Consider the following 21,064-nt stretch of genomic DNA (forward strand, 5'->3'; position numbering starts at 1 on the left):
CTTTCGGGGGCGGGGGGCTGTTCGGCCTTGACTTTGCCCAGAAGAGCCATCTAATAGCTGCCAGGGAGCGTCAACATTACAAAAAGAGGGAATGCTAACGAGAACCATGGAAAGCCCAGAAAGAGCCCTTGCTGAGAATAGGAGGTCCTCAAAAGTCAATGTCTAATTGTTTTTTCAATTATTCTTTTAAAAATGGCTTCAAACAGTAATTTGGGGATTATTGTTTTCATTTTGGCAACTGTGCTCCCCCTACAGGTATGCATTGTTATGTTTTGGGGCTGTGGAAATGAATAGAAACAAAAAAAGGTCAGTGTGTCCCAACCTGTAATGAGCCAAGGCATTACATTTGAAAAATCTTAATGCACACAACCAAACAAAAGCATCAGAAAAAGTGTATACAGTAGTGCCCTGAGATACAAGTTAAATTTGTCCCATGGCTAAACTGAATTAAAATGTCCTTTTTCAATATTTACAAACCCACACCACCAAAACAACCATATTTTTGTAATGTGTTATTTAATAAGAAAAACAGCAATCTCACGTTGTACTTTAGAAAAGCACACAACAATGACATAATTAGTTGGAATGGCAAGAATTAAACAATTATGTTTGCTCCAATTAAATTGTGGTGATCCACCCGGTGACAGTAGAATTTGAACATATGCATATAAATGGAGCAGGTCAAAGTTCAAAGAGGATAAAGAATATATGCCTGTGAGGATTGTTATATTATCTGTCTACCTGTTTTTGCTCCACCATTTGTGTTGACGTGTCTGTTATTAGACGGTGACACTGATGATAATCATTATTCGTTAAATCTCGGCCTACGTTGAACACAAAGCTATTATTTAGTTGCATGATTGGCAAAATCTATTATTATTATTATTAGCAGGTGGAAACACTGGTTAATCGTACCTTCTGCCATCTAGTGGAAAATAAATAAATTGGTCAGCCTGTCACATACCTCGCTGGCATAGATACATAAGCATCGATATATTATTTGTAGCAAATACACCAAATGGAGAGCAATTATGTGTTAACTGCATAATTTATCTCTCTCTTCCACTGCTCAGTGGGTGGGAATCACTGAAGTAGGTGATCTCCGGTTGCCATGGCAATGACACAGACTTCAGTGTTACCAGCCAGTGTGGCACCAAACGGATCTAAACATATTCCATTATGGTCAAATTTGTACAAATTAAATCGACAATGTGTTTATTGTTGTGGTTGTCGTTGCAGTAGTGTCTACATATATTAAAAGACCACCATTAGATGATGCAGGTGTGAAACACATCTTACATGTTTCCAACAGTTGTTTATGTGACCCATAACAAGAAGTGGAAAAACAAGCGTTTCTACCTACGTTGCATGCCATCGCCAACTATTGCACATCTTCATTACTTTTCCAGGCTTTTATTATTTTTTTAATTCTCCCTGCAGTTTGTTCACCCCTCCTCTTCCCGACACCCCCTCAACTCAAAAGCTGGGGCATCACAGCACAACGCCATGCGAAGGCAATCACACAGAAAGAGTCTGAAGTCTGTTAAGCGAGTGCTGGAGAAAATCAAGGCGACTTCAAAGAACATGCTCTTTGCTTGTTCGCCGAGCTGCTTTCCAGCAACACTGACGCGCAAAATAAATCCACTCATTAGAGCGCTGCACTTGCACTGTGACACAGGCGTAAAACAGCATCAGAAATTCACACAGCATTTTCACACAGCATCATCGCCAGTCTTTTTGTGGCACTTTCCCCTCCGAGGCCAAACAGCTATTTAATCTGAGCCCTCCAGAGTCTTTAATTTATCATTCTTATTAACAAATATGGATGATGCTTAAAAAAAAAGAAGAAATCTTTGAGAACCATCCAGCCCACAGCCGTGACATTGGGAATGACACACATAGAAATAAATACAAGAGGCTGAATAGCAGTGAGCGCAGCACACGGGCAGAGGCTGATGTTGAGCTATTGCGGGTGACAACAGCAGGGCTTCCAATCAAAGGATGTGGGCCAAGGTTTGTCTGCTCGGAAGAACAAAAGCCTGGCAAAACATCACAGTGAAAGTGGATCAAGGGAAAAAGTGTTACAAATTATACCCCCCTCAAAAAATTTTATGCTGCACAAACTTTACCAACTAAATACTACATGGTCAAGCACAGGAGGGAAACACGAGTGCAAATTATCAAATCAAGAATATGTCGGTAGAGCACAACTGAATTTATAGCATCTTGAAGCAGCCATACACACATCCAGCAGGGTCACACGTGAGCTGGAGGCCTGGAGCCTATCCTTGGTTCACTTTGAACTGGTCGCCACAGTAGCAGAGAACATGCCACTTTCCCCACAGGAGGCCAGTGTGCATATTGCAACCCAAAACCTAAGATTTATGAGACAGATAATATGCTAACGTCTATTCCACAGTGCTGCTCACGTCTTCAAGCAATAGAGATCCGGATGTTGACGTCATGCGTCCCAAAATGGGCGTTAGCGCAGCCATTTTGGCAGCATATAAAACGCGTCTGCCACTTTGAGTAAACGGCAAACGCCACACTTCAACAATGATTGACAGCTGTTGTGGACCAGCTACGCCAACAAGAAGAGGCAAAAAAAAGGATCGAGCATTCTAAACTACCAAAAGAGGAATCAATGCGTAACCAATGGATCACAGCAGCCATAAAAAGGGTGAACAACAAGACGGAGAATTTGGGATCCTCCTCATTGCTTGTGTAGAGATCACTTCATATGAGATGAGTCAATGACTGAATCAGTCGTGTAGATGTAGCTCGATTGTATAGTTATTAAATGAAGGCGAAAGACGTGATCGGGCACTTTGTACATGGTGGCTCAGGCAACTTACCACATGCAAAATGTGGGAGAAATAATCAGTTTCGTTCGTTTGTGCTGCTCCGGTTTAATAGTTGAATTGAATAACTGACCATAAAGGCTTTTTACGACATAAATGACAGCAGCGTCGGAAGATTTAGCAGATGCTAAATTGCTAGTGTACCTAAATAACACTGCTAAGACTTGCGTGAAACTGCTAACTTTGATGGCATTTTGACCACACGTAAAGGGGAAATGAATCTGGATTGTACAAACTTGTAAAGCCTTTGTATGATCAGATTTGAAAGCACTCACCGGTGTAAGAGGGGGTAATTCCACGTAGCAGCGTCGCAAAAAAAAAGCAGTCCTGACACTTCATTTGCAATCCAACCTGTCCACCTCCTGCATGTATATCATGTCCTTTTCATTAAAGTGACTACCAATGCTCTTGGGCGGAAAGTTGATGGATAAATGCTAAATTTAGCCCTCCTCGCCATTGTAGTCCATTAACGCAGCGCCGCTACTTTCCTGCCACGGGGGGCGTGTTCAGATAAATAGTCACGTGACGTCCGGATCTCTGTAGAGGGAAAATGAAGGGTACAACTTTGACCACGCCGATTCAGTCTCAACTACTTCGGAGTTTAAATAAATTACCGTTTAAGGGAAATTTGGATACATCCATTGCTGTATCTCTTAGTTCATGATACAGAAATTATATAGTACAGTATTTAATATAGTCATTTGAGGTTAACAAGATATATTAAGATACAGTTTAAAATAGAGCTGCAAGCAGCCGTTGGGGTACTGCAACATAGCCCAAAGAACCCTTGCCAGGATTTATGCGGTGCGAAGTCTCATGAATATTTGCCCTATTTCAGATCCTCAAAAACAGCATAATTTTTCTTTGCAAACAGTGCATCGCCACAGCAACAGTGTGCAGCGAAATAAAAAGCTTTCAATAGCTTTCCGTTCCGTTCCGTCTTCAATTCCGCTTATCCGGGGTCAGGTCGCGGGGGCAGTAGCTTTAGCAGGGAAGCCCAGACTTTCCTCTCCCCAGCCACTTCAGCCAGCTCCTCCGATGGGATCCCACGGCGTTCCCAAGCCAGCCGTGAGACGTAGTCTCTCCAGCGTGTCCTGGGTCGTCCCCGGGGCCTCCTGCCGGTAGGACATGCCCGGAACTCCTCCCCAGGGAGGCGCCCAGGAGGCATCCGAACCAGATGCCCGAGCCACCTCAACTGGTTCCTCTCAACGTGGAGGAGTAGCGGCTCGACGCTGAGTCCCTCCCGAATGACCGAGCTTCTCACCCTATCTCTAAGGGAGAGCCCGGCTACCCTGCGGAGGAAACTCATTTCGGCCGCTTGTGGGTCACGACCCACAGCTCGTGACCATAGGTGAGGGCAGGAACGTAGATCGACCGGTAAATTGAGAGCTTTGCCTTTCGGCTCAGCTCCTTCTTCACCACAACGGACCGATACAGCGTCCGCATCACTGCAGACGCTGCACCGATCCGTCTGTCGATCTCCCGCTCTAACCTACCCTCACTCGTGAACAAGACCCCAAGATACTTGAACTTCTCCACTTGGGGCAGGACCTCATCCCCGACCCGCAGAGGGCACTCCACCCTTTTCCGACTGAGGACCATGGTCTCGGATTTGGAGGTGCTGATCCTCATACCAACCGCTTCACACTCGGCTGCGAACCGCTCCAGCGAGAGCTGGAGATCACGGCTTGAAGAAGCCAACAGCACCACATCATCTGCAAAAAGCAGAGATGCAATGTTGAGGCCACCAAACCGGACCCCCTCGACACTCCGGCTGCGCCTAGAAATTCTGTCTATAAAAATTACGAACAGAATCGGGGACAAAGGGCAACCTTGGCGGAGTCCGACCCTCACAGGAAACAAATTCGACTTACTGCCGGCAATGCGGACCAAACTCTGACATCGGTCGTACAGAGACCGAATAGCCCGTATCAGGGGGCCCGGTACCCCATACTCCCGAAGCACCCCCCACAGGACTCCCCGAGGGACACGGTCAAACGCCTTCTCCAAGTCCACAAAGCACATGTGGACTGGTTGGGCGAACTCCCACTCACCCTCAAGGATCCTGCTGAGGGTGTAGAGCTGGTCCACTGTTCCACGGCCGGGACGAAAACCACACTGCTCCTCCTGAATCAGAGATTCAACTTCCCGACGGATCCTCCTATGCAGCACCCCCGAATAGACCTTAACTGGGAGGCTGAGGAGTGTGATCCCTCTAAAGTTGGAACACACCCTCCGGTCCCCCTTCTTAAAAAGAGGAACCACCACCCCGGTCTGCCAATCCAGAGGCACTGTCCCTGATGTCCACGCGATGTTGTAGAGACGTGTCAACCACGACAGCCCCACTACATCCAGAGCCTTTAGGAACTCCGGGCGAACCTCATCCACCCCCGAGGCCCTGCCACCGAGAAGCTTTCCAACCACTTCAGTGACTTCGACCCCAGAGATAGGGGGGCCCACCTCAGAGTCCCCAGACCCTGCTTCCTCAAAGGAAGGCGTGTTGGTGGAATTGAGGAGGTCTTCGAAGTATTCTCCCCACCGATTCACGACGTCCCAAGTCGAGGTCAACAGCACCCCATCTCTACTATACACAGTGTTAATGGCGCACTGCTTTCCCCTCCTGAGACGCCGGATGGTGGACCAGAATTTCCTCGAAGCCGTCCGGAAGTCGTTCTTCATGGCCTCACCGAACTCCTCCCATGTCCGAGTTTTTGCCTCAGCGACCACCAAAGCCGCATTCCGCTTGGCCAGCCGGTACCTGTCAGCAGCCTCCGGGGTCCCACAGGCCAAAAAGGCCCAATAGGACTCCTTCTTCAGCTTGACGGCATCCCTTACCGCTGGTGTCCAGCGGGTTCGAGGATTGCCGCCCCGACAGGCACCAACCACCTTACGGCCACAGCTCCGATCGGCCGCTTCAACAATGGAAGCACGGAACATGGTCCATTCGGACTCAATGTCCCCCGCCTAGCTCTGCCGGAGGTGGGCGTTGAAACTCTTTCTGACAGGGGATTCTGCCAGACGTTCCCAGCAGACCCTCACAATAGCTATAACAACAATAGCTTTCCATCTTAAACAATTTAGATGAAACACCCAAAGTTTGAAGACGATTGGATACATTCTGTGGGAGGAGTTCGTTAAAATATGACTTAAAAGGACATCAATTGCACCCATTTCCAAAATAAAGTAAAAATGGTGGACTTCCCGTTCGTTGTGTTAGGTTTGGCCAAAGGCTCCAAAACATTTTTTCCCCCACAAATTTTCACAGATGTAGGTTAAACGTACAACCTGGAATTTTTCGTTAAGTATTTGTAGGGGGCACTATTGAGCCATTAATTGAAAAGCCTACAATAAATTATTTGAAAACATTTTGTGAAGAAGCTGTCACCCATCTTCTAAATTTTTTTTTTTTTTTTTTTAAATACCTTCTCCACATCTATACTACATTTTTATTTGTTTTACATAAAATGCATAAGAGTGCCTCAGGGTAATAAGATACTGTACAACACACAAATGCAGTATACTGTACTTTGTATACTATTATGTCATAAAATATAAAATAATCATCCTCTGCTTTAAACAGATTAGTTAGAATAATATATGACAAATGTTAATATTACATAAGCGACTCTAGCCCGATGGTTCCTATTCGTATTAATTAATGTTGTCAGTCAGATCCACAGAATCCACGTGGCTCATATTCAAGATGTGATGTATGCAGCACTGTCCGTCACATACTCCGGGAGTTCATACTTTTAAACACACATTGATGACTTCCCTCCTATATGATGTGTTGTCCTAAATGAGAATCAATAGTAGTGAGATGACATGCAGTCATTTAAGTGATGATCAAACATTGGCATGACAGCTCAGTGAGACATTGTACCTTGACAATCCGAGATCTGAGAAACCAGTCATATAGTCAATGCCAATACACAAGCGCAGGAAAAATCAGTCTAGCTGCGTGCCTTTTTCCATCATCACGCATGTATTCAACTTCTTTGTCGTCTTAATCACATTCCTGGGATTGAAATGCTTTGAAAATTTGACAGTATCCTTATTTAGTCCAAGGAAAGCTCTCAGAAGACTGGCACTCGATGCTGTTTGATGACCAGATGGCGCACACTTAGAGAAGAAATCATTATTCAAGACATGATTTGAGTAGATGGTGACAAAAAAAAAAAAGAGAAGACATTTACATGGAACAGCTACACCACTGTTTGCCAAGAAAAATAAATTTTTCCAATTCTGGCCCATCGGTCAATGTCTAAGAATGTGTCTTTCTATAATATTTTTTTCCCCCTGATGCAATCCAACAATGCTTTAGATGTGTTCTTTAAATACATTAAAAATGTTTTAAGATGGCTGAAAATGTGTCAAGACTGAGGGCTAAGTAGTACTCATTTGTGGAGCTACAGCAGTAAAACAGTTTTTCACCATTTTAGTTGCCCTGATTTTTTTTGAATGTGGTTTAAACAGGGAGATCCCTCAACCCCACTATACAGGAACTTTCCCTTTGGATAGTTCATTGATATGGCTGCCTTAGACCGCCTCAGTGTCGGCACGTCACGGAGAGGAGATGAAAAAGTGCGAAGGGCGAAATTCACGAATAACAAACAACAACAAAAACAAACAAACAAACAGTCATTAAGTGGACATGGGGCCTGCCTCACGCTGGCATGGCCGCTTTAGAATGCCTCACTTTTTGCCATGAGTGTGCAACTGTCATGGTGTGAAACAGGTTGGTGGGAAAAAAATTACAATGTGACTGCAAGCGAGTGGACAGGGGCTTTGCATCACTGGGGTTTTAATTCCAAATTGCTCAGTTTTGGAAGTTCCACTGAGTTTCCTTAATTATAACTACACATGTTCTTCATTCCAATGGAAATTAGCAAAATTTGTCATCCATGGGATTTCTATGTGTAAGGGTATCACAGCCACACAGGGAGTGAAGCTCTGGAATGGCAACGTGTCCCTGTGTGACTTCTCCAACGGACCCCTTTAGTCATCACTGGCATCTCACAGGCAAGTGTCATGAATGCTATTTAGGAGAATAAGTGGGAGTCAGTTGTCCTTGGAGTGTGCAACTGACATTTGATGCTCCTTCTCCGGGCTTCTCGCAGGCACCTGTTCCTCTCCTCGCTCCCACAGGACACAGATAATGATGCATGATTTGTTTTTTTTCTCTTCCATGTGGCAGTGGGTTGCATGAATATTTTATATTAATATTTTAGTTATAAGCTACAGTACAAGAGGTTTACAGTGTGGTATTGGCATTTACAAGGAAATCCACAAATATCCCTCTTTGATTCTATTACCATAGAGACTATTAAACTCTCGGCTTACGGCCATACTACACTGAGAACGCTTGGTCTCGTTCAATCTCGGAATCTAAACAGGGTCGGGCCTGGTTAGTACTTGGATGGGAGACCGCCTGGGAATACCAGGGGCTGTCCCTGCGATTGGCTGGCAACCAGTTCAGGGTGTACCCCGCCTACTGCTCAAAGCCAGCTGGGATAGGCTCCAGCCCCCCCCGCGTCCTTTGTGAGGACAAGCGGTTGAGAAAATGGATGGATGGACTATTGAACTCTTCTCGTGCTTATGTGTTAAGTTTTAGCACAAAAGATGTGCATGATGATTTCCGATCTGCACTTTGCATTGCAAATTTGTGTCATAAAAATACATCTCAATCAATATGGATGCCCATGACGTAAAAATACCCAGAATTTTACACGCCGAATGGCGCATATGTGTTTTAATTATTTAACGGGCTTATTATTTGCACATTAACAGCAATGCAGTTAAAGTCAAAGCAGAGGGTATATCTGCCTCACTTTCAAGAACCTTGAAGTCATGTCCTTTATTTGTGCGAGGCCTGAATGAAAATCAGAGATCTTTGCCACATCAACACCTGTCACTCAGCTGGCATCTGATCGCTATATTTGGAATTCTGGATGCTTAGAGGACGGGAAGTTGTTCTGCCACCTCTTGAAATCCTAACAACACGTGTTTTTGTTTTATCACACTGCTGAAATGTGCCGATAAAGGAAAAGGACATCTCCTTAGCTAGTGTCACTGCACGGGACATTTTTGAAAATTCAATAAAAAGGACACTACAAAGTAACAGCCTAGGAAACATACAGCACAATTCATAGCCGTGAAATCAGCTAAGCGACAATGGGAATTTTGCTACCGTCACAATATCCACAACCGTTTTTAATATAAAAGCATCTATATAAACCAAAGCATCGCAATGCAAAACATCAAAGATATCTGAAATTTAAATGCAATAAAATTTTGTGATAATTCTGCTCTGAAAACTATCTTGGAAATCCGTTATTGAGAGCGAAAAACATTCAACGCTTTCGCTGAATACATGTGATGGATTGAGTTTAATTTCTTCACAAATGAACACCTGCCTGAACATCTTTTTCCATCGAACAGTGTATAAAAACACACACACAAAATCTGCAGCTTTTATCATTTCCAACTGCATGCTGATTATTCAAATGGCTTCGCACAGAGCGCGCAAAGCTAGCCTCGGCTGAAGAGAAGGCAGAGATGACCAAAGGGCTTATGGGATGAAGAACTGCTGCGGATTTGGCCCAAAATAAATAAATACAAATAAGTACACTCTTGCCACAGGTGGTCGTTAATATGGTGCCTAATACACCACTGAAACAGCCTATGTTTTAATTAAAAATTAACCAGAGGGATATGGGAGCAGACCAAACAAACATACAACGAGTAAGGAGCTCGACTGGTTGGTCCTCATATAGAATTTTTTTTTCAGAAGTACTTCATGGGATCGTGGACATTTTCTTACAGCCCCTGCTTTACACATTTGTTTCAATACTACCGCAAAATGACAGCGCTAAAAGTCATTTAAAAAACATTTAAATAAAATCCAACATTAGGGTCAACTGATTTTTGTCAGTTGTTTTTGTTTAATTTTTCTTAATTAAAAATTCTTATGCCGCGTTAATTCCTAATTTCCTGTTGTAAGCATTACCCAAATGTTTTCTAACACGCGCTCAACAAACACTCCACCACGTTTGAATTTCTTCAGCAGAATATCAATATCAAGTGTTGTAACCCGCTGTGCTTTTGAAACGGCAGGAAAACGGGGATCATACAAAACGGTAGTCCACAGGAGAGCGGGCGGGTCAGCATGTGTGCGTACGAACATGGATCAGTGGAGACCCCCTACCTGGCCATCACGCTTCCTCCACTCCTGGGTGTGTTGCTGGTGCGTCTGTAGGGCGGCCCTGGCCTGGCTCTCCAGGCTGCTCACCTCCCGCTGGCGCTCCTGGACAAGGCTGTCCTTTTCGGCGCAATGCTGCTGTTGAAGGCGCGTCCTCTCCTGCTCGTACTGCGCGCGCTGCTCCGCCATCTGATTGGACAAGCGGGCAAAGAAAGACTTCATCAGCCAACACATACTCAGCAAACCCTGTCGTCATGACAACTTGTCCGTCCATCCATCCGTCCATCCGGTTGCGTGGACCACAACTCTCCGAAAAAGGACACAACCGAGAGTCGCTCTGGTCCACTTGGATGGACAGTGGGAACCCCTCAAAAAGTTTCCCTCGCTTCTTTGCATTGTCGTTATGCGGTGGCGTGTTTACATCTGGCTAGCTCCCTCCGCCCTCTCACCTCGCCCGCCTGTGTAGCCCGGCCCTAAACGTTCCATTCGTCTCTCTTCCAATCTGTACCCCCCCTCGCCTTCTCTGTGATCGGCATATAAAAGAGCATCTAGCTTGGGCTGTGTATGAAAGCTGGCAGGGGTTAGCCATCTGGCTGCAGCGACAACCTGATGCCCCATGCTAAGCGTCTGACAGCATGTGAAAATCGGCTTAGGCGACTACTACGACCATTAGAAATGCTATTTGGAAAAACAGGAGACGGCAGGAAGTTAATTGAGATAACGGAAGACTTTGTGCGTTTGTTCTAACCCAGTTAAGATAACTGACAGTAGAGAAACCAGGTACCAAGGATAGTCATGTACAGTAGCATCTAAAAAGGAGGCTATAACCAATTCTGCTCTTCTTATGGGATGCAAAGCCACAGTTTCTCAGAGATTAATCGTGCTGGCAGCTCAAGCTCAAGTTTGTATCCCATCACAGCTGAGAGCGAAGTCACCTGCTTAGAGGTGAGTCTTGCCAGCAGCCACCGAGTCTTTCCCAGGCTCTGCTCTGTTCCCCTCAACCCCCTGTGGCGGTACGAGGGGACCGGTAAACCCCCACACCAGCGTGCCGAGTCGGAGACTTGGATGGACAGCAAGGGGCCTGGGGCCTATTCGCTTCCCCGCTTTGAAGCTAATCCCCCTGGTGCATTGTGTTTGACGGCACCCTACCTGGCTCGCCGGCGGAACGCAGATTCAGCGTCTCTACGTCCGGTGCCTGGTCTATCCCTAAACCTACCTCTAGACCTTGTGTGCTATTCAGAGCAGACGATGAATGAGCGGCTATCTACAGGAAGCCGGATTCCGTACTCACTCTTGAGAATACGACCACAATGGTCACTTTATTTTAGTGGCCAAGACTCTATCCCGCAGCTTTCTGGGGCGCTTTGTTACATGGATCCTGAAAAGGCTTTTGGGGAGAATTATAGTCGCATAAAAGTTATTTAATCCCCTGTGATTGGTTTCCAATGTGACAGACAAACCCAGTCAGAAAATGCAATGAGCGAGCTCTGCCAGCGAAACTGTTGGCGGAGTGGCAAAGTCTACCACACACTGTCACTCGCAATGCCGCCATAGACAATTGTGCAAATTAGCACTTCTTTCTTAAACACACAATCAACTCCACGGTCAGAATGCAGACTAACATACTGATACACAAGCAGGCAAATTCTTTGACAACTCAGCAGGACATGCGGAAGCAGAAGCTGGTGGAGGACATCCATGGCTTACTGTACGCGGCTGTTATGTGTCCTGGACCAATATGAATTTGCAGAAAGGAAGGGATCAGAGGTGAAACGAGCATGAAGAAAGTGGCGAGAAAGATCCATTGTAAGGGAAAGCAAAGGAAAAAAGACGGGCAGGAGATGACAGAGAGCCGACCCAGCAAGACTCTCGGCTGTGACATCACACGGTACCAGCATGCAGCGCAGCAGAGGATGCTGCGATTCTTAAAGGAGCCGACGTGACGCTCCGAAGGGAAGGCAGAGTAGGTTACAGCACAGCTTGGTGCCACAGATGCAGAGCAGTGTAGGGTGTTAGTGCACAGCACGACTCCTGTCAGCCTGCCTTGACATGGATGTGTGTGCAGGACAGTGAGGTGGTAATGGGCTTCTTCCAGAGCCCAGTGGGGGGAATCAAAAATGTTTGGGAAGAAGGAGGGTGAGGAAGACAATAAAGCAGATGCCCTGTCTGCTCTCAGCAGGGGAGGTTGGGGCCGAATGTAAGAAGAGAGGAGAAGGGCTCTCAATGTAGCGACCCAACTGACGATGACCATGAAGTGGCGCCGAGCACGCACTTCAAAGTGTGCAAATTATGTCCGACAAGCGCTTCCCTTTACTTAAAAAGGTCCTCCCAAATTCCTGCTCTGCCGTCAAACCGCACCGTGTCACGTTGGAGTCAAGAGGCGGTGCGCCGCCACGTCACTGTGACGCGCAGCCGACCCTGTGGGCACGGCGCAAAACAATTCCTTCATAGAAAGTTCCCATTTCAAAGCATTGCTGAGGCTAACCCTTGATGAATGTTCTTTGTGGAGGTCTTGATGAACCAACTTGACCTCTTCTATGTTGTGACAGTGAACTCTCTGGCGCGTAGTGTTTGCATGCAAGCATGGCTGTCCGGCATACACTGAGAATACGTTAAGACGAGGAAATAAAGGAGTTTTTCTTTCTTTGCATTCCACGTACAAACATTCTGCATTCACATGAAGCTGCATAAACGCCTGAGGATACTCATTTGCATAGCGAGCCAGAAGCACGAGTGAAACCAACTGCTTGTCCTTTCTATTTTTCAAGTTGATAATTATGTGGGGCACAAAATACTGTATCTAAACCAAAACCTTTCTGAGATTTGAGGCTTCAATATTCCAGTGTGGAGTTCAAATGTTCTCTCAGCTCTCTCACTCACAAATGGCTAAAACACACGTTATGGACAACCAAGACTAAATTGTCCATATATTTGAACGTGAGTGTGAAGGGTTGTTTGTCTGTATGCACCCTGGGATTGAATGCCAAACCAGTCCGTGGTGCACTCTGCCCCTTACCAAGTCAACTGGAATAGGCTCCAGCTCATCCGTGATCCAAGGTGTAACTGTATACCAAATAGACTAAATTTGGCTAAATCTGGTTGTTGTTTGTCACATTGCTCTGTATCACATTGAGTGGTGTTTCTAATACGAGGTTTGCAGTAAGCCCTCGACGTTAAACAGCCTAGGGACTGGTTATGTTTTGCAAATATCTGTAATTCGGTTTTCCTGGTCGAAAATAACATTTCAGATATCTGCAACGCCATTTCACGTCGCATAGTGACGTCAACTTTTGCCATTTATGTGCTTGGGGTCTGTCATTCGGAATGGCAGACATCTGCAAGTCCAAATTGATTAAACCTAATTAACACACTACTTATAGAAATTGCGTCTTACTGGGCATACAGAAGGGTGGAAGAAAAGGATTTCGTTCACACAGAAAAACGCCTTGTCAGCAATGCATGTCCTTTACTTCCTGTTCATATCGACCGAACAGTATTTACTGTTTCATGACAAACTAAGATTATATTGACGTTCAATCAGCAAAACTCCGGAGGATTATTATTATTTTAGAAAAGGCCTAATATCGGCTAATATTATGGGTCAGGCCCTATCTACAATGTTAATTCCCGATATCAAATAATTAATCAAACTTAGCTTTTAAATGTTGAATCTGGTTGCCATAGCGGTTACGTTGCATGCAAGTGTCAACAACTGGCTGCCAGTGTGAGGCAGTGCATCTTTACAAATCTACAACCACAATAATAAAGATATAGTTAATTGAATAGCTCTCAGGAATCAATTCAAAACTGGGAACATTGCTATCGTTATAAATTCTATAAAGGCTGAATTGTTGATGCCGCTCTTTAAGTATAGACTTAGACAACACAGATGACAGCGTCCCATGAATAATCTACATACGGTTTGTATGTTTCCTCATTTCCCTTTAATCAGCGAAATAGTGTCACACACATTCATCGGCTCATCGTCACACAGACAGGCCCTTCATCTCGGTATGTTTTTATCTTTAAGACAAAAGGCTTCCTGATGTGCTGCTAACCCTGTGTAGCCTCCTGTCAACTGCACCCCCACCACTTTGGAATATTTCCCACAATTCCCACTTTGATTGTGTACCTTTTTCTCATGAGACATCCATAGTAATTCCTAAGAGTGAAAATGTGAAGTTGGCATTCAAAGCTGTGATAAAACTACACAATAACTTCAATCGCGCAACGGTATGAATCTTTCATTCCATAAATAAATGCAATCTGTTTGATGATTCTAAGTGCCATTTTGGTGATGATGTATGAATTTACCCACCTAAATGTTTAAGCAGATAATAAATACATATTGCATGTCTTTTTCACCCTCCATCTGCAGCAATTTACTTGCGGTGTGAAAGTAGATACGGATAGTAAATAAATAGCAATGGTACACCCAATGCTGTTGCAGGCTGTGGTCATTTTGTTCCAAAGGCACAATGAAAGAGTCCTATTTTTTAAAGCAGGGGTGGAGAACCTACGGCCCATTTGATGCGGCCCACCAAGCTTTCTAAAAACAAATAAAAGCCCAGTGCAAGTATTACATAAAGCCTATAAACATTTATCCCACAAAGGCTCAAAAGATAGAATAACAAACAGTTATTTGATCTTTGCATCATAGCTTTCATCAATTCAGTGTGGTCCTCAGATAACTTGAAAGTCAAACGGCGTTTGATAAGAAAAACGTTCCCTAATTGTGATTTAAAGGACATTTCACGGCATTCAAAGGCTACATGATTTCATAAATCGTAAATTATATGACGGAATTATTTTTCATGCAAGGCAGACGTTTTACTTATGGACTCTTAAAAAACACATGGTCCAATGAAACATGTTCTTGTGAAAGGTTAGAAGGAAATTATGCTAAAAGGTCAAAGGAGTTTGCATGTCCTCTCTGCCACTGCAAAAACTAAAATCTTAAATAAGATATAATTTCTTAAATTTAAGTTATTTTTACTTAAAATGAGATTGTCAGACAAGATCATTGTGCTTATTTTAAAAATATTTATTACTTAAGTTATCTTATTTGATCAAGCAGTCTTGGCATTGAGTGTCAACAACCAGTTTTAAGTACTGTGAGGCTTAAAACCAGCATTTTCCACATTTTAAGATGACAACTAACCAACATCAAGGCCCTGAACTGGCGTTTCATAAGTAGAATTTTCTTATTTTAAGATTTTGCATAATCTAGTAATAAGATAAATGGAAAAATACAAATACGAAAACAATTAGACAAAAGTGCAATATAGCTGAAGTGGTTAGTTTCGTTATATTTATGCAGATAACTTGAGTGCCTACCCTCAGACTTGGAGGTTGTGGGTTCAATCCTTGGCTGGGTCATACCAAAGACAATACAAATGGGACCAGTTACCTCCCTGCTTGACCCTCTAGCTAAGTTATCCAAGCGTTAAAAAAATAAAATAATATATATTTTTAAATGTCAACGTTCCTTGTTTTTAGTCTAAAAATACAATTTTCAAGGCCGCTGTGGTTGATATGGGCCTAATATTACTTTATTATTTTCCATAATCTTACAGGTACATTTAAGTAAAATTTTCTTGTTCTGTTGGCAGATATTTTTTCTTATTTGAAGTAATAATTTTATTTTGTCTTAAATTTTCTAATGTCCTTTTTGCAGTGTGTCGTTGTGCCTTTACATATGAGTGTCTCATTTTCAGAGTTTTCCTAAACCGTTTGTCGTTCTGCCGTCTCTTCTTCTTTTTTTGCTTTGACTTTTGACTTATTTTGAGATAGAAACACTAAATTGTGGCAATGAATGCAATTCAACTCACTTCATGAGTGAACAAGGGATCTTTTAAAAAAAGGGGCTTCAAGCTGTTTCTTGATAATAACAGTCGAAGTTTACTGTCAAAATAAACAAAAAAATACACCTTGTGTATTTAAAACAACTACATAGCTTTCCATTATTGAAGTCCATTTATCCTAATGCTAACAAATAGTGCAAAATGGCATTGATAAGCTAACAAACAGCATAAATGTAATGTTGTTATAACCCTTTACACAACCGATATTTGAATGCAAACAGTGGAGGAACAAATGTAATACTCACTTGGCATATATAATTTATCCTCCGTGAAGAACAACTATTATTAATTATTGCGGCTTATTGAGGAGTAACTGGTGAAGGTCTCCATGTTTTATATATCTGCATGTCTCTATTACAGTGCCCCGATCTTATCCTCTTTAAGGCCAAGTCGTTCAAACTAAAGGCCTCTCGTTCACTAAGTAATAGTATGTGCAATGGGCCCCAGTGGACAATTTTGAGCTTACGTCACAAGTTAAAATGGCGGTCTTACTCTGTGAAAGGAAGCTCTCCGCTCATTGAAAAGCACTGACTTTTGGATCGTTATTTGATTTGTGAGGATTATTTCGATTTTAAAATATGATGAAATGTCGTTTGACTATCCTAACAATATGCCTTTCCGTCTTCAATTCCGCTTATCCGGGGTCGGGTCGCGGGGGCAGCAGCTTTAGCAGGGAAGCCCAGACTTCCCTCTCCCTAGCCACTTCAGCCAGCTCCTCCGATGGGATCCCAAGGCGTTCCCAGGCCAGCCGTGAGACGTAGTCTCTCCAGCGTGTCCTGGGTCGTCCCCGGGGCCTCCTGCCGGTAGGACATGCCCGGAACACCTCCCCAGGGAGGCGCCCAGGAGGCATCCGAACCAGATGCCCCAGCCACCTCAACTGGTTCCTCTCAACGTGGAGGAGTAGCGGCTCGACGCTGAGTCCCTCCCGAATGACCGAGCTTCTCACCCTATCTCTAAGGGAGAGCCCGGCTACCCTGCGGAGGAAACTCATTTCGGCCGCTTGTATCCGGGATCTTGTTCTTTCGGTCACGACCCACAGCTCGTGACCATAGGTGAGGACAGGAACGTAGATCGACCGGTAAGTCGAGAGCTTTGCCTTTCGGCTCAGCTCCTTCTTCACCACAACGGACCGATACAGCGTCCGCATCACTGCAGACGCTGCACCGATCCGTCTGTCGATCTCCCGCTCTAACCTACCCTCACTCGTGAACAAGACCCCAAGATACTTGAACTCCTCCACTTGGGGCAGGACCTCATCCCCGACCCGCAGAGAGCACTCCACCCTTTTCCGACTGAGGACCATAGTCTCGGATTTGGAGGTGCTGATCCTCATCCCAACCGCTTCACACTCGGCTGCAAACCGCTCCAGTGAGAGCTGGAGATCACGGCTTGAAGAAGCCAGCAGCACCACATCATCTGCAAAAAGCAGAGATGCAATGTTGAGGCCACCAAACCGGACCCCCTCGACACTCCGGCTGCGCCTAGAAATTCTGTCCATAAAAATTACGAACAGAATCGGTGACAAAGGGCAACCTTGACGGAGTCCGACCCTCACAGGAAACGAATTCGACTTACTGCCGGCAATGCGGACCAAACTCTGACATCGGTCGTACAGGGACCGAATAGCCCGTATCAGGGGGCCCGGTACCCCATACTCCCGAAGCACCCCCCACAGGACTCCCCGAGGGACACGGTCAAACGCCTTCTCCAAGTCCACAAAGCACATGTGGACTGGTTGGGCGAACTCCCACGCACCCTCAAGAATCCTGCTGAGTGTGTAGAGCTGGTCCACTGTTCCACGGCCGGGACGAAAACCACACTGCTCCTCCTGAATCCGAGATTCAACTTCCCGACGGATCCTCCTCTGCAGCACCCCCGAATAGACCTTACCTGGGAGGCTGAGGAGTGTGATCCCTCTAAAGTTGGAACACACCCTCCGGTCCCCCTTCTTAAAAAGAGGAACCACCACCCCGGTCTGCCAATCCAGAGGCACTGTCCCTGATGTCCACGCGATGTTGTAGAGACGTGTCAACCACGACAGCCCCACTACATCCAGAGACCTTTAGGAACTCCGGGCGAACCTCATCCACCCCCGAGGCCCTGCCACCGAGAAGCTTTCCAACCACTTCAGTGACTTCGACCCCAGAGATAGGGGGGCCCCCCTCAGAGTCCCCAGACCCTGCTTCCTCAAAGGAAGGTGTGTTGGTGGAATTGAGGAGGTCTTCGAAGTATTCTCCCCACCGATTCACGACGTCCCAAGTCGAGGTCAACAGCACCCCATCTCCACTATACACAGTGTTAATGGCGCACTGCTTTCCCCTCCTGAGACGCCGGATGGTGGACCAGAATTTCCTCGAAGCCGTCCGGAAGTCGTTCTCCATGGCCTCACCGAACTCCTCCCATGTCCGAGTTTTTGCCTCAGCGACCACCGAAGCCGCATTCCGCTTGGCCAGCCGGTACCTGTCAGCAGCCTCCGGAGTCCCACAGGCCAAAAAGGCCCAATAGGACTCCTTCTTCAGCTTGACGGCATCCCTTACCGCTGGTGTCCACCAGCGGGTTCGAGGATTGCCGCCCCGACAGGCACCAACCACCTTACGGCCACAGCTCCGATCGGCCGCTTCAACAATGGAAGCACGGAACATGGTCCATTCGGACTCAACGTCCCCCGCCTCCCCCGGGACAACGGAGAAGCTCTGCCGGAGGTGGGTGTTGAAACTCTTTCTGACAGGGGATTCTGCCAGACGTTCCCAGCAGACCCTCACAATACGTTTGGGCCTGCCTGGTCGGACCAGCATCTTACCCCGCCATCGGAGCCAACACACCACCAGGTGGTGATCAGTTGACAGCTCCGCCCCTCTCTTAACCAGAGTGTCCAACACATACGGCCGCAAATCCGATGACACGTCGATCATCGAACTGCGGCCTAGGGTGTCCTGGTGCCAAGTGCACATGTGGACACCCTTGTGCTTGAACATGGTGTTCGTTATGGTCAGTCCGTGACGAGCACAGAAGTCCAACAACAAAACACCGCTCGGGTTTCGATCGGGGGGGCCGTTCCTCCCAATCACGCCCCTCCAGGTCTCACTGTCATTACCCACATGAGCGTTGAAGTCCCCCAGCAGAACGAGGGAGTCCCCGGGGGGAGCAATATGCCTGCAAAAGCAAAAGTGTGATTTGAACAGAAATTGGATGTAAATTGTCTAACGTGAGATGAATGTCCTTCCAAACAGCCAAGAGGCACTTGTGCACAATTACATTATTAAAAATGCGTTAGCTCCAGACACGATTGACACCAAACGTTTGTGCACGAGTAATTTGAGCAGTAGTGGAAGGAGGATGCCTCAGGAGAGTGAACGCCCGCGATCTTCCCCCAGGTCCTAAAGCTTTAAATACTTCTTTGTTATTGTAAGTTGCATAACATTGTTTAAAAAAAACTTCACCAAAGAAAAACAAGCTTCATTTGTCTTTTTTAATTTGTATTTATCTTCTTAGTTTTTCCATTGTGCTTGTGTGACGTATTGTGAAAGTGAAATCAAGAGACGAGCAGCATTTGGCTTACTACTTCCACCTACAGGCTTGGCATGCTTAAAAATGAGCTTAAAAACGCACTTCCGTGTGGACGGAATTGTTCATTTTTAAAAATACACTGCTATGTGGTCAAGGCCTTATTGTTAAGATGTTTTGGTGGGTTTGACTTTCTCTTTAATTTGGATTTTTTTTTTGACAAAAATGGAAATAATTCAGCCACTATATTTATTTTTGCAGTAAACAATGTGTGACATTAGAAAATGACTTCATCATTATGGTCTGTTTTTACATAAAAGCAGAACAAAGCCATACTCAAGTTGGGATGCGTTTCCAAAAAATAATTGCTTATTGCATAGCCTCCACAGATAATATCCAAAGCTGCAGCTTAATTGAATCCAGCACTCGGTAAAAGACGCCATCCTATCAGCGAGCAAGATTGAAATGACGAGCGAAAACGCTCTCTCGACCTCTAATATCAGAGGACAGATGCTACGATAAGGTCACAGCGCATCTGCGGCGCAGATTACCTTAAATTTTCACGCTCGCTGTTTGGCGACAGCGAAGCTATTGAGCCGCGATGGGATAGTAATCAAGTGTGTCCCTTATCACGAGAAATTAATCAGAGGGGAGGGGGGGACGAATAACAAGATGATTCCACTTGGTTGTCTGTCACAGTGGCTGGCTCGGCGAGCGGAAGGCGATTGGAAATGAAAGCGAGATGAAATAGTTTCCAGCGGCTGGTCGCCATGGAACGCGGTGACACGCCGAGTTCAAAAGTAAACACAGACCTGCTGCTCGTGTTTTTGTCTGAGGGCGTCGAGTTGCAGCGAGAACTCCTTGGATTGATTTTCACGGAGACACCTGGAGTGCTGCAGGTCCTTCTCCACCTTCTCCATCTGCAGCACAATATGAAAGAAATTTGTGAGGGAGACCTTGAAAATAGTAAATTCATCAAAACCAACAGACTAATCAGCAGTTTGAGTAATTAATAATGAAATACTCAAAGCTCTATGTATGTGGGTCATATCATGGGAGTGGAGCTCTGAATGTGTGAAATCTTCACTGAGCCATAAAAAAATTAATAAAATCCAAAGCTTCCTTTGAAACCATTCACACAACACAGAATGCCTTCTATTTCTTTTTTTCTCCAAGCCAATGTGCCACACGACTGATTTGAAAATGAGGAAGACAGGCAGAGAGAGAGGATGAAGAGGACAGATGCGTTATTTGGGATCCGTTCTGCCATAATGGAGTCATGTTTGAAAGCACGAGGATGACAGGGCTGCCCCCTCCTCCGTCCCGTGACTTTGATGTTGGTCGAGGATGAAGTCACATCGGGGAGATCAGGATGCCAGGGGCTCAACGGGGGAGATGAGGAGGAGCAGCAGAAGAGATGGAAGGATGGACGAGGAAGACATCAATACAAATATTTTCCCGGCACCAAAACGAAATACTCCAGAACGCTCCAGAACTGTAAGCAGGAAAGTCTTTGTGAAACTTTACCATGTATGGCACATAAGTATTGGGATGAGGGTTGTCCTGATCCAATGACAGGATGTGAAATCGATTAAATGATTTTCAGCTGATCGGTAGGGTATTGGCTAAAAACA

General features: G+C 45.4%; 1 protein-coding gene across 4 annotated transcripts in view; it reads right to left on the minus strand.

Moving 5' to 3' along the window:
• Positions 1 to 21,064, minus strand: part of cep112 (centrosomal protein 112) — a 182,646-nt gene that overhangs the window by 84,766 nt on the left and 76,816 nt on the right. For all 4 annotated transcript variants that reach the window (XR_015096919.1, XM_086093239.1, XM_086093230.1 and 1 more), the window contains 2 exons: positions 20,243 to 20,350; positions 10,069 to 10,251 (listed from right to left, as the gene is read on the minus strand). Coding sequence is in view for 3 of the 4 variants with exons in the window: in XM_086093239.1 (XP_085949365.1) it covers positions 10,069 to 10,251; positions 20,243 to 20,350 (291 nt within the window). In the remaining variant the exon portion in view is untranslated. The remainder of the gene's footprint in view (positions 1 to 10,068; positions 10,252 to 20,242; positions 20,351 to 21,064) is intronic.

Source organism: Leptonotus elevatus, chromosome 1 (assembly GCF_054856555.1).
Source record: "Leptonotus elevatus isolate MCC_2025b chromosome 1, RoL_Lele_1.0, whole genome shotgun sequence".
Classification (NCBI taxonomy): Eukaryota; Metazoa; Chordata; class Actinopteri; order Syngnathiformes; family Syngnathidae; genus Leptonotus; species Leptonotus elevatus.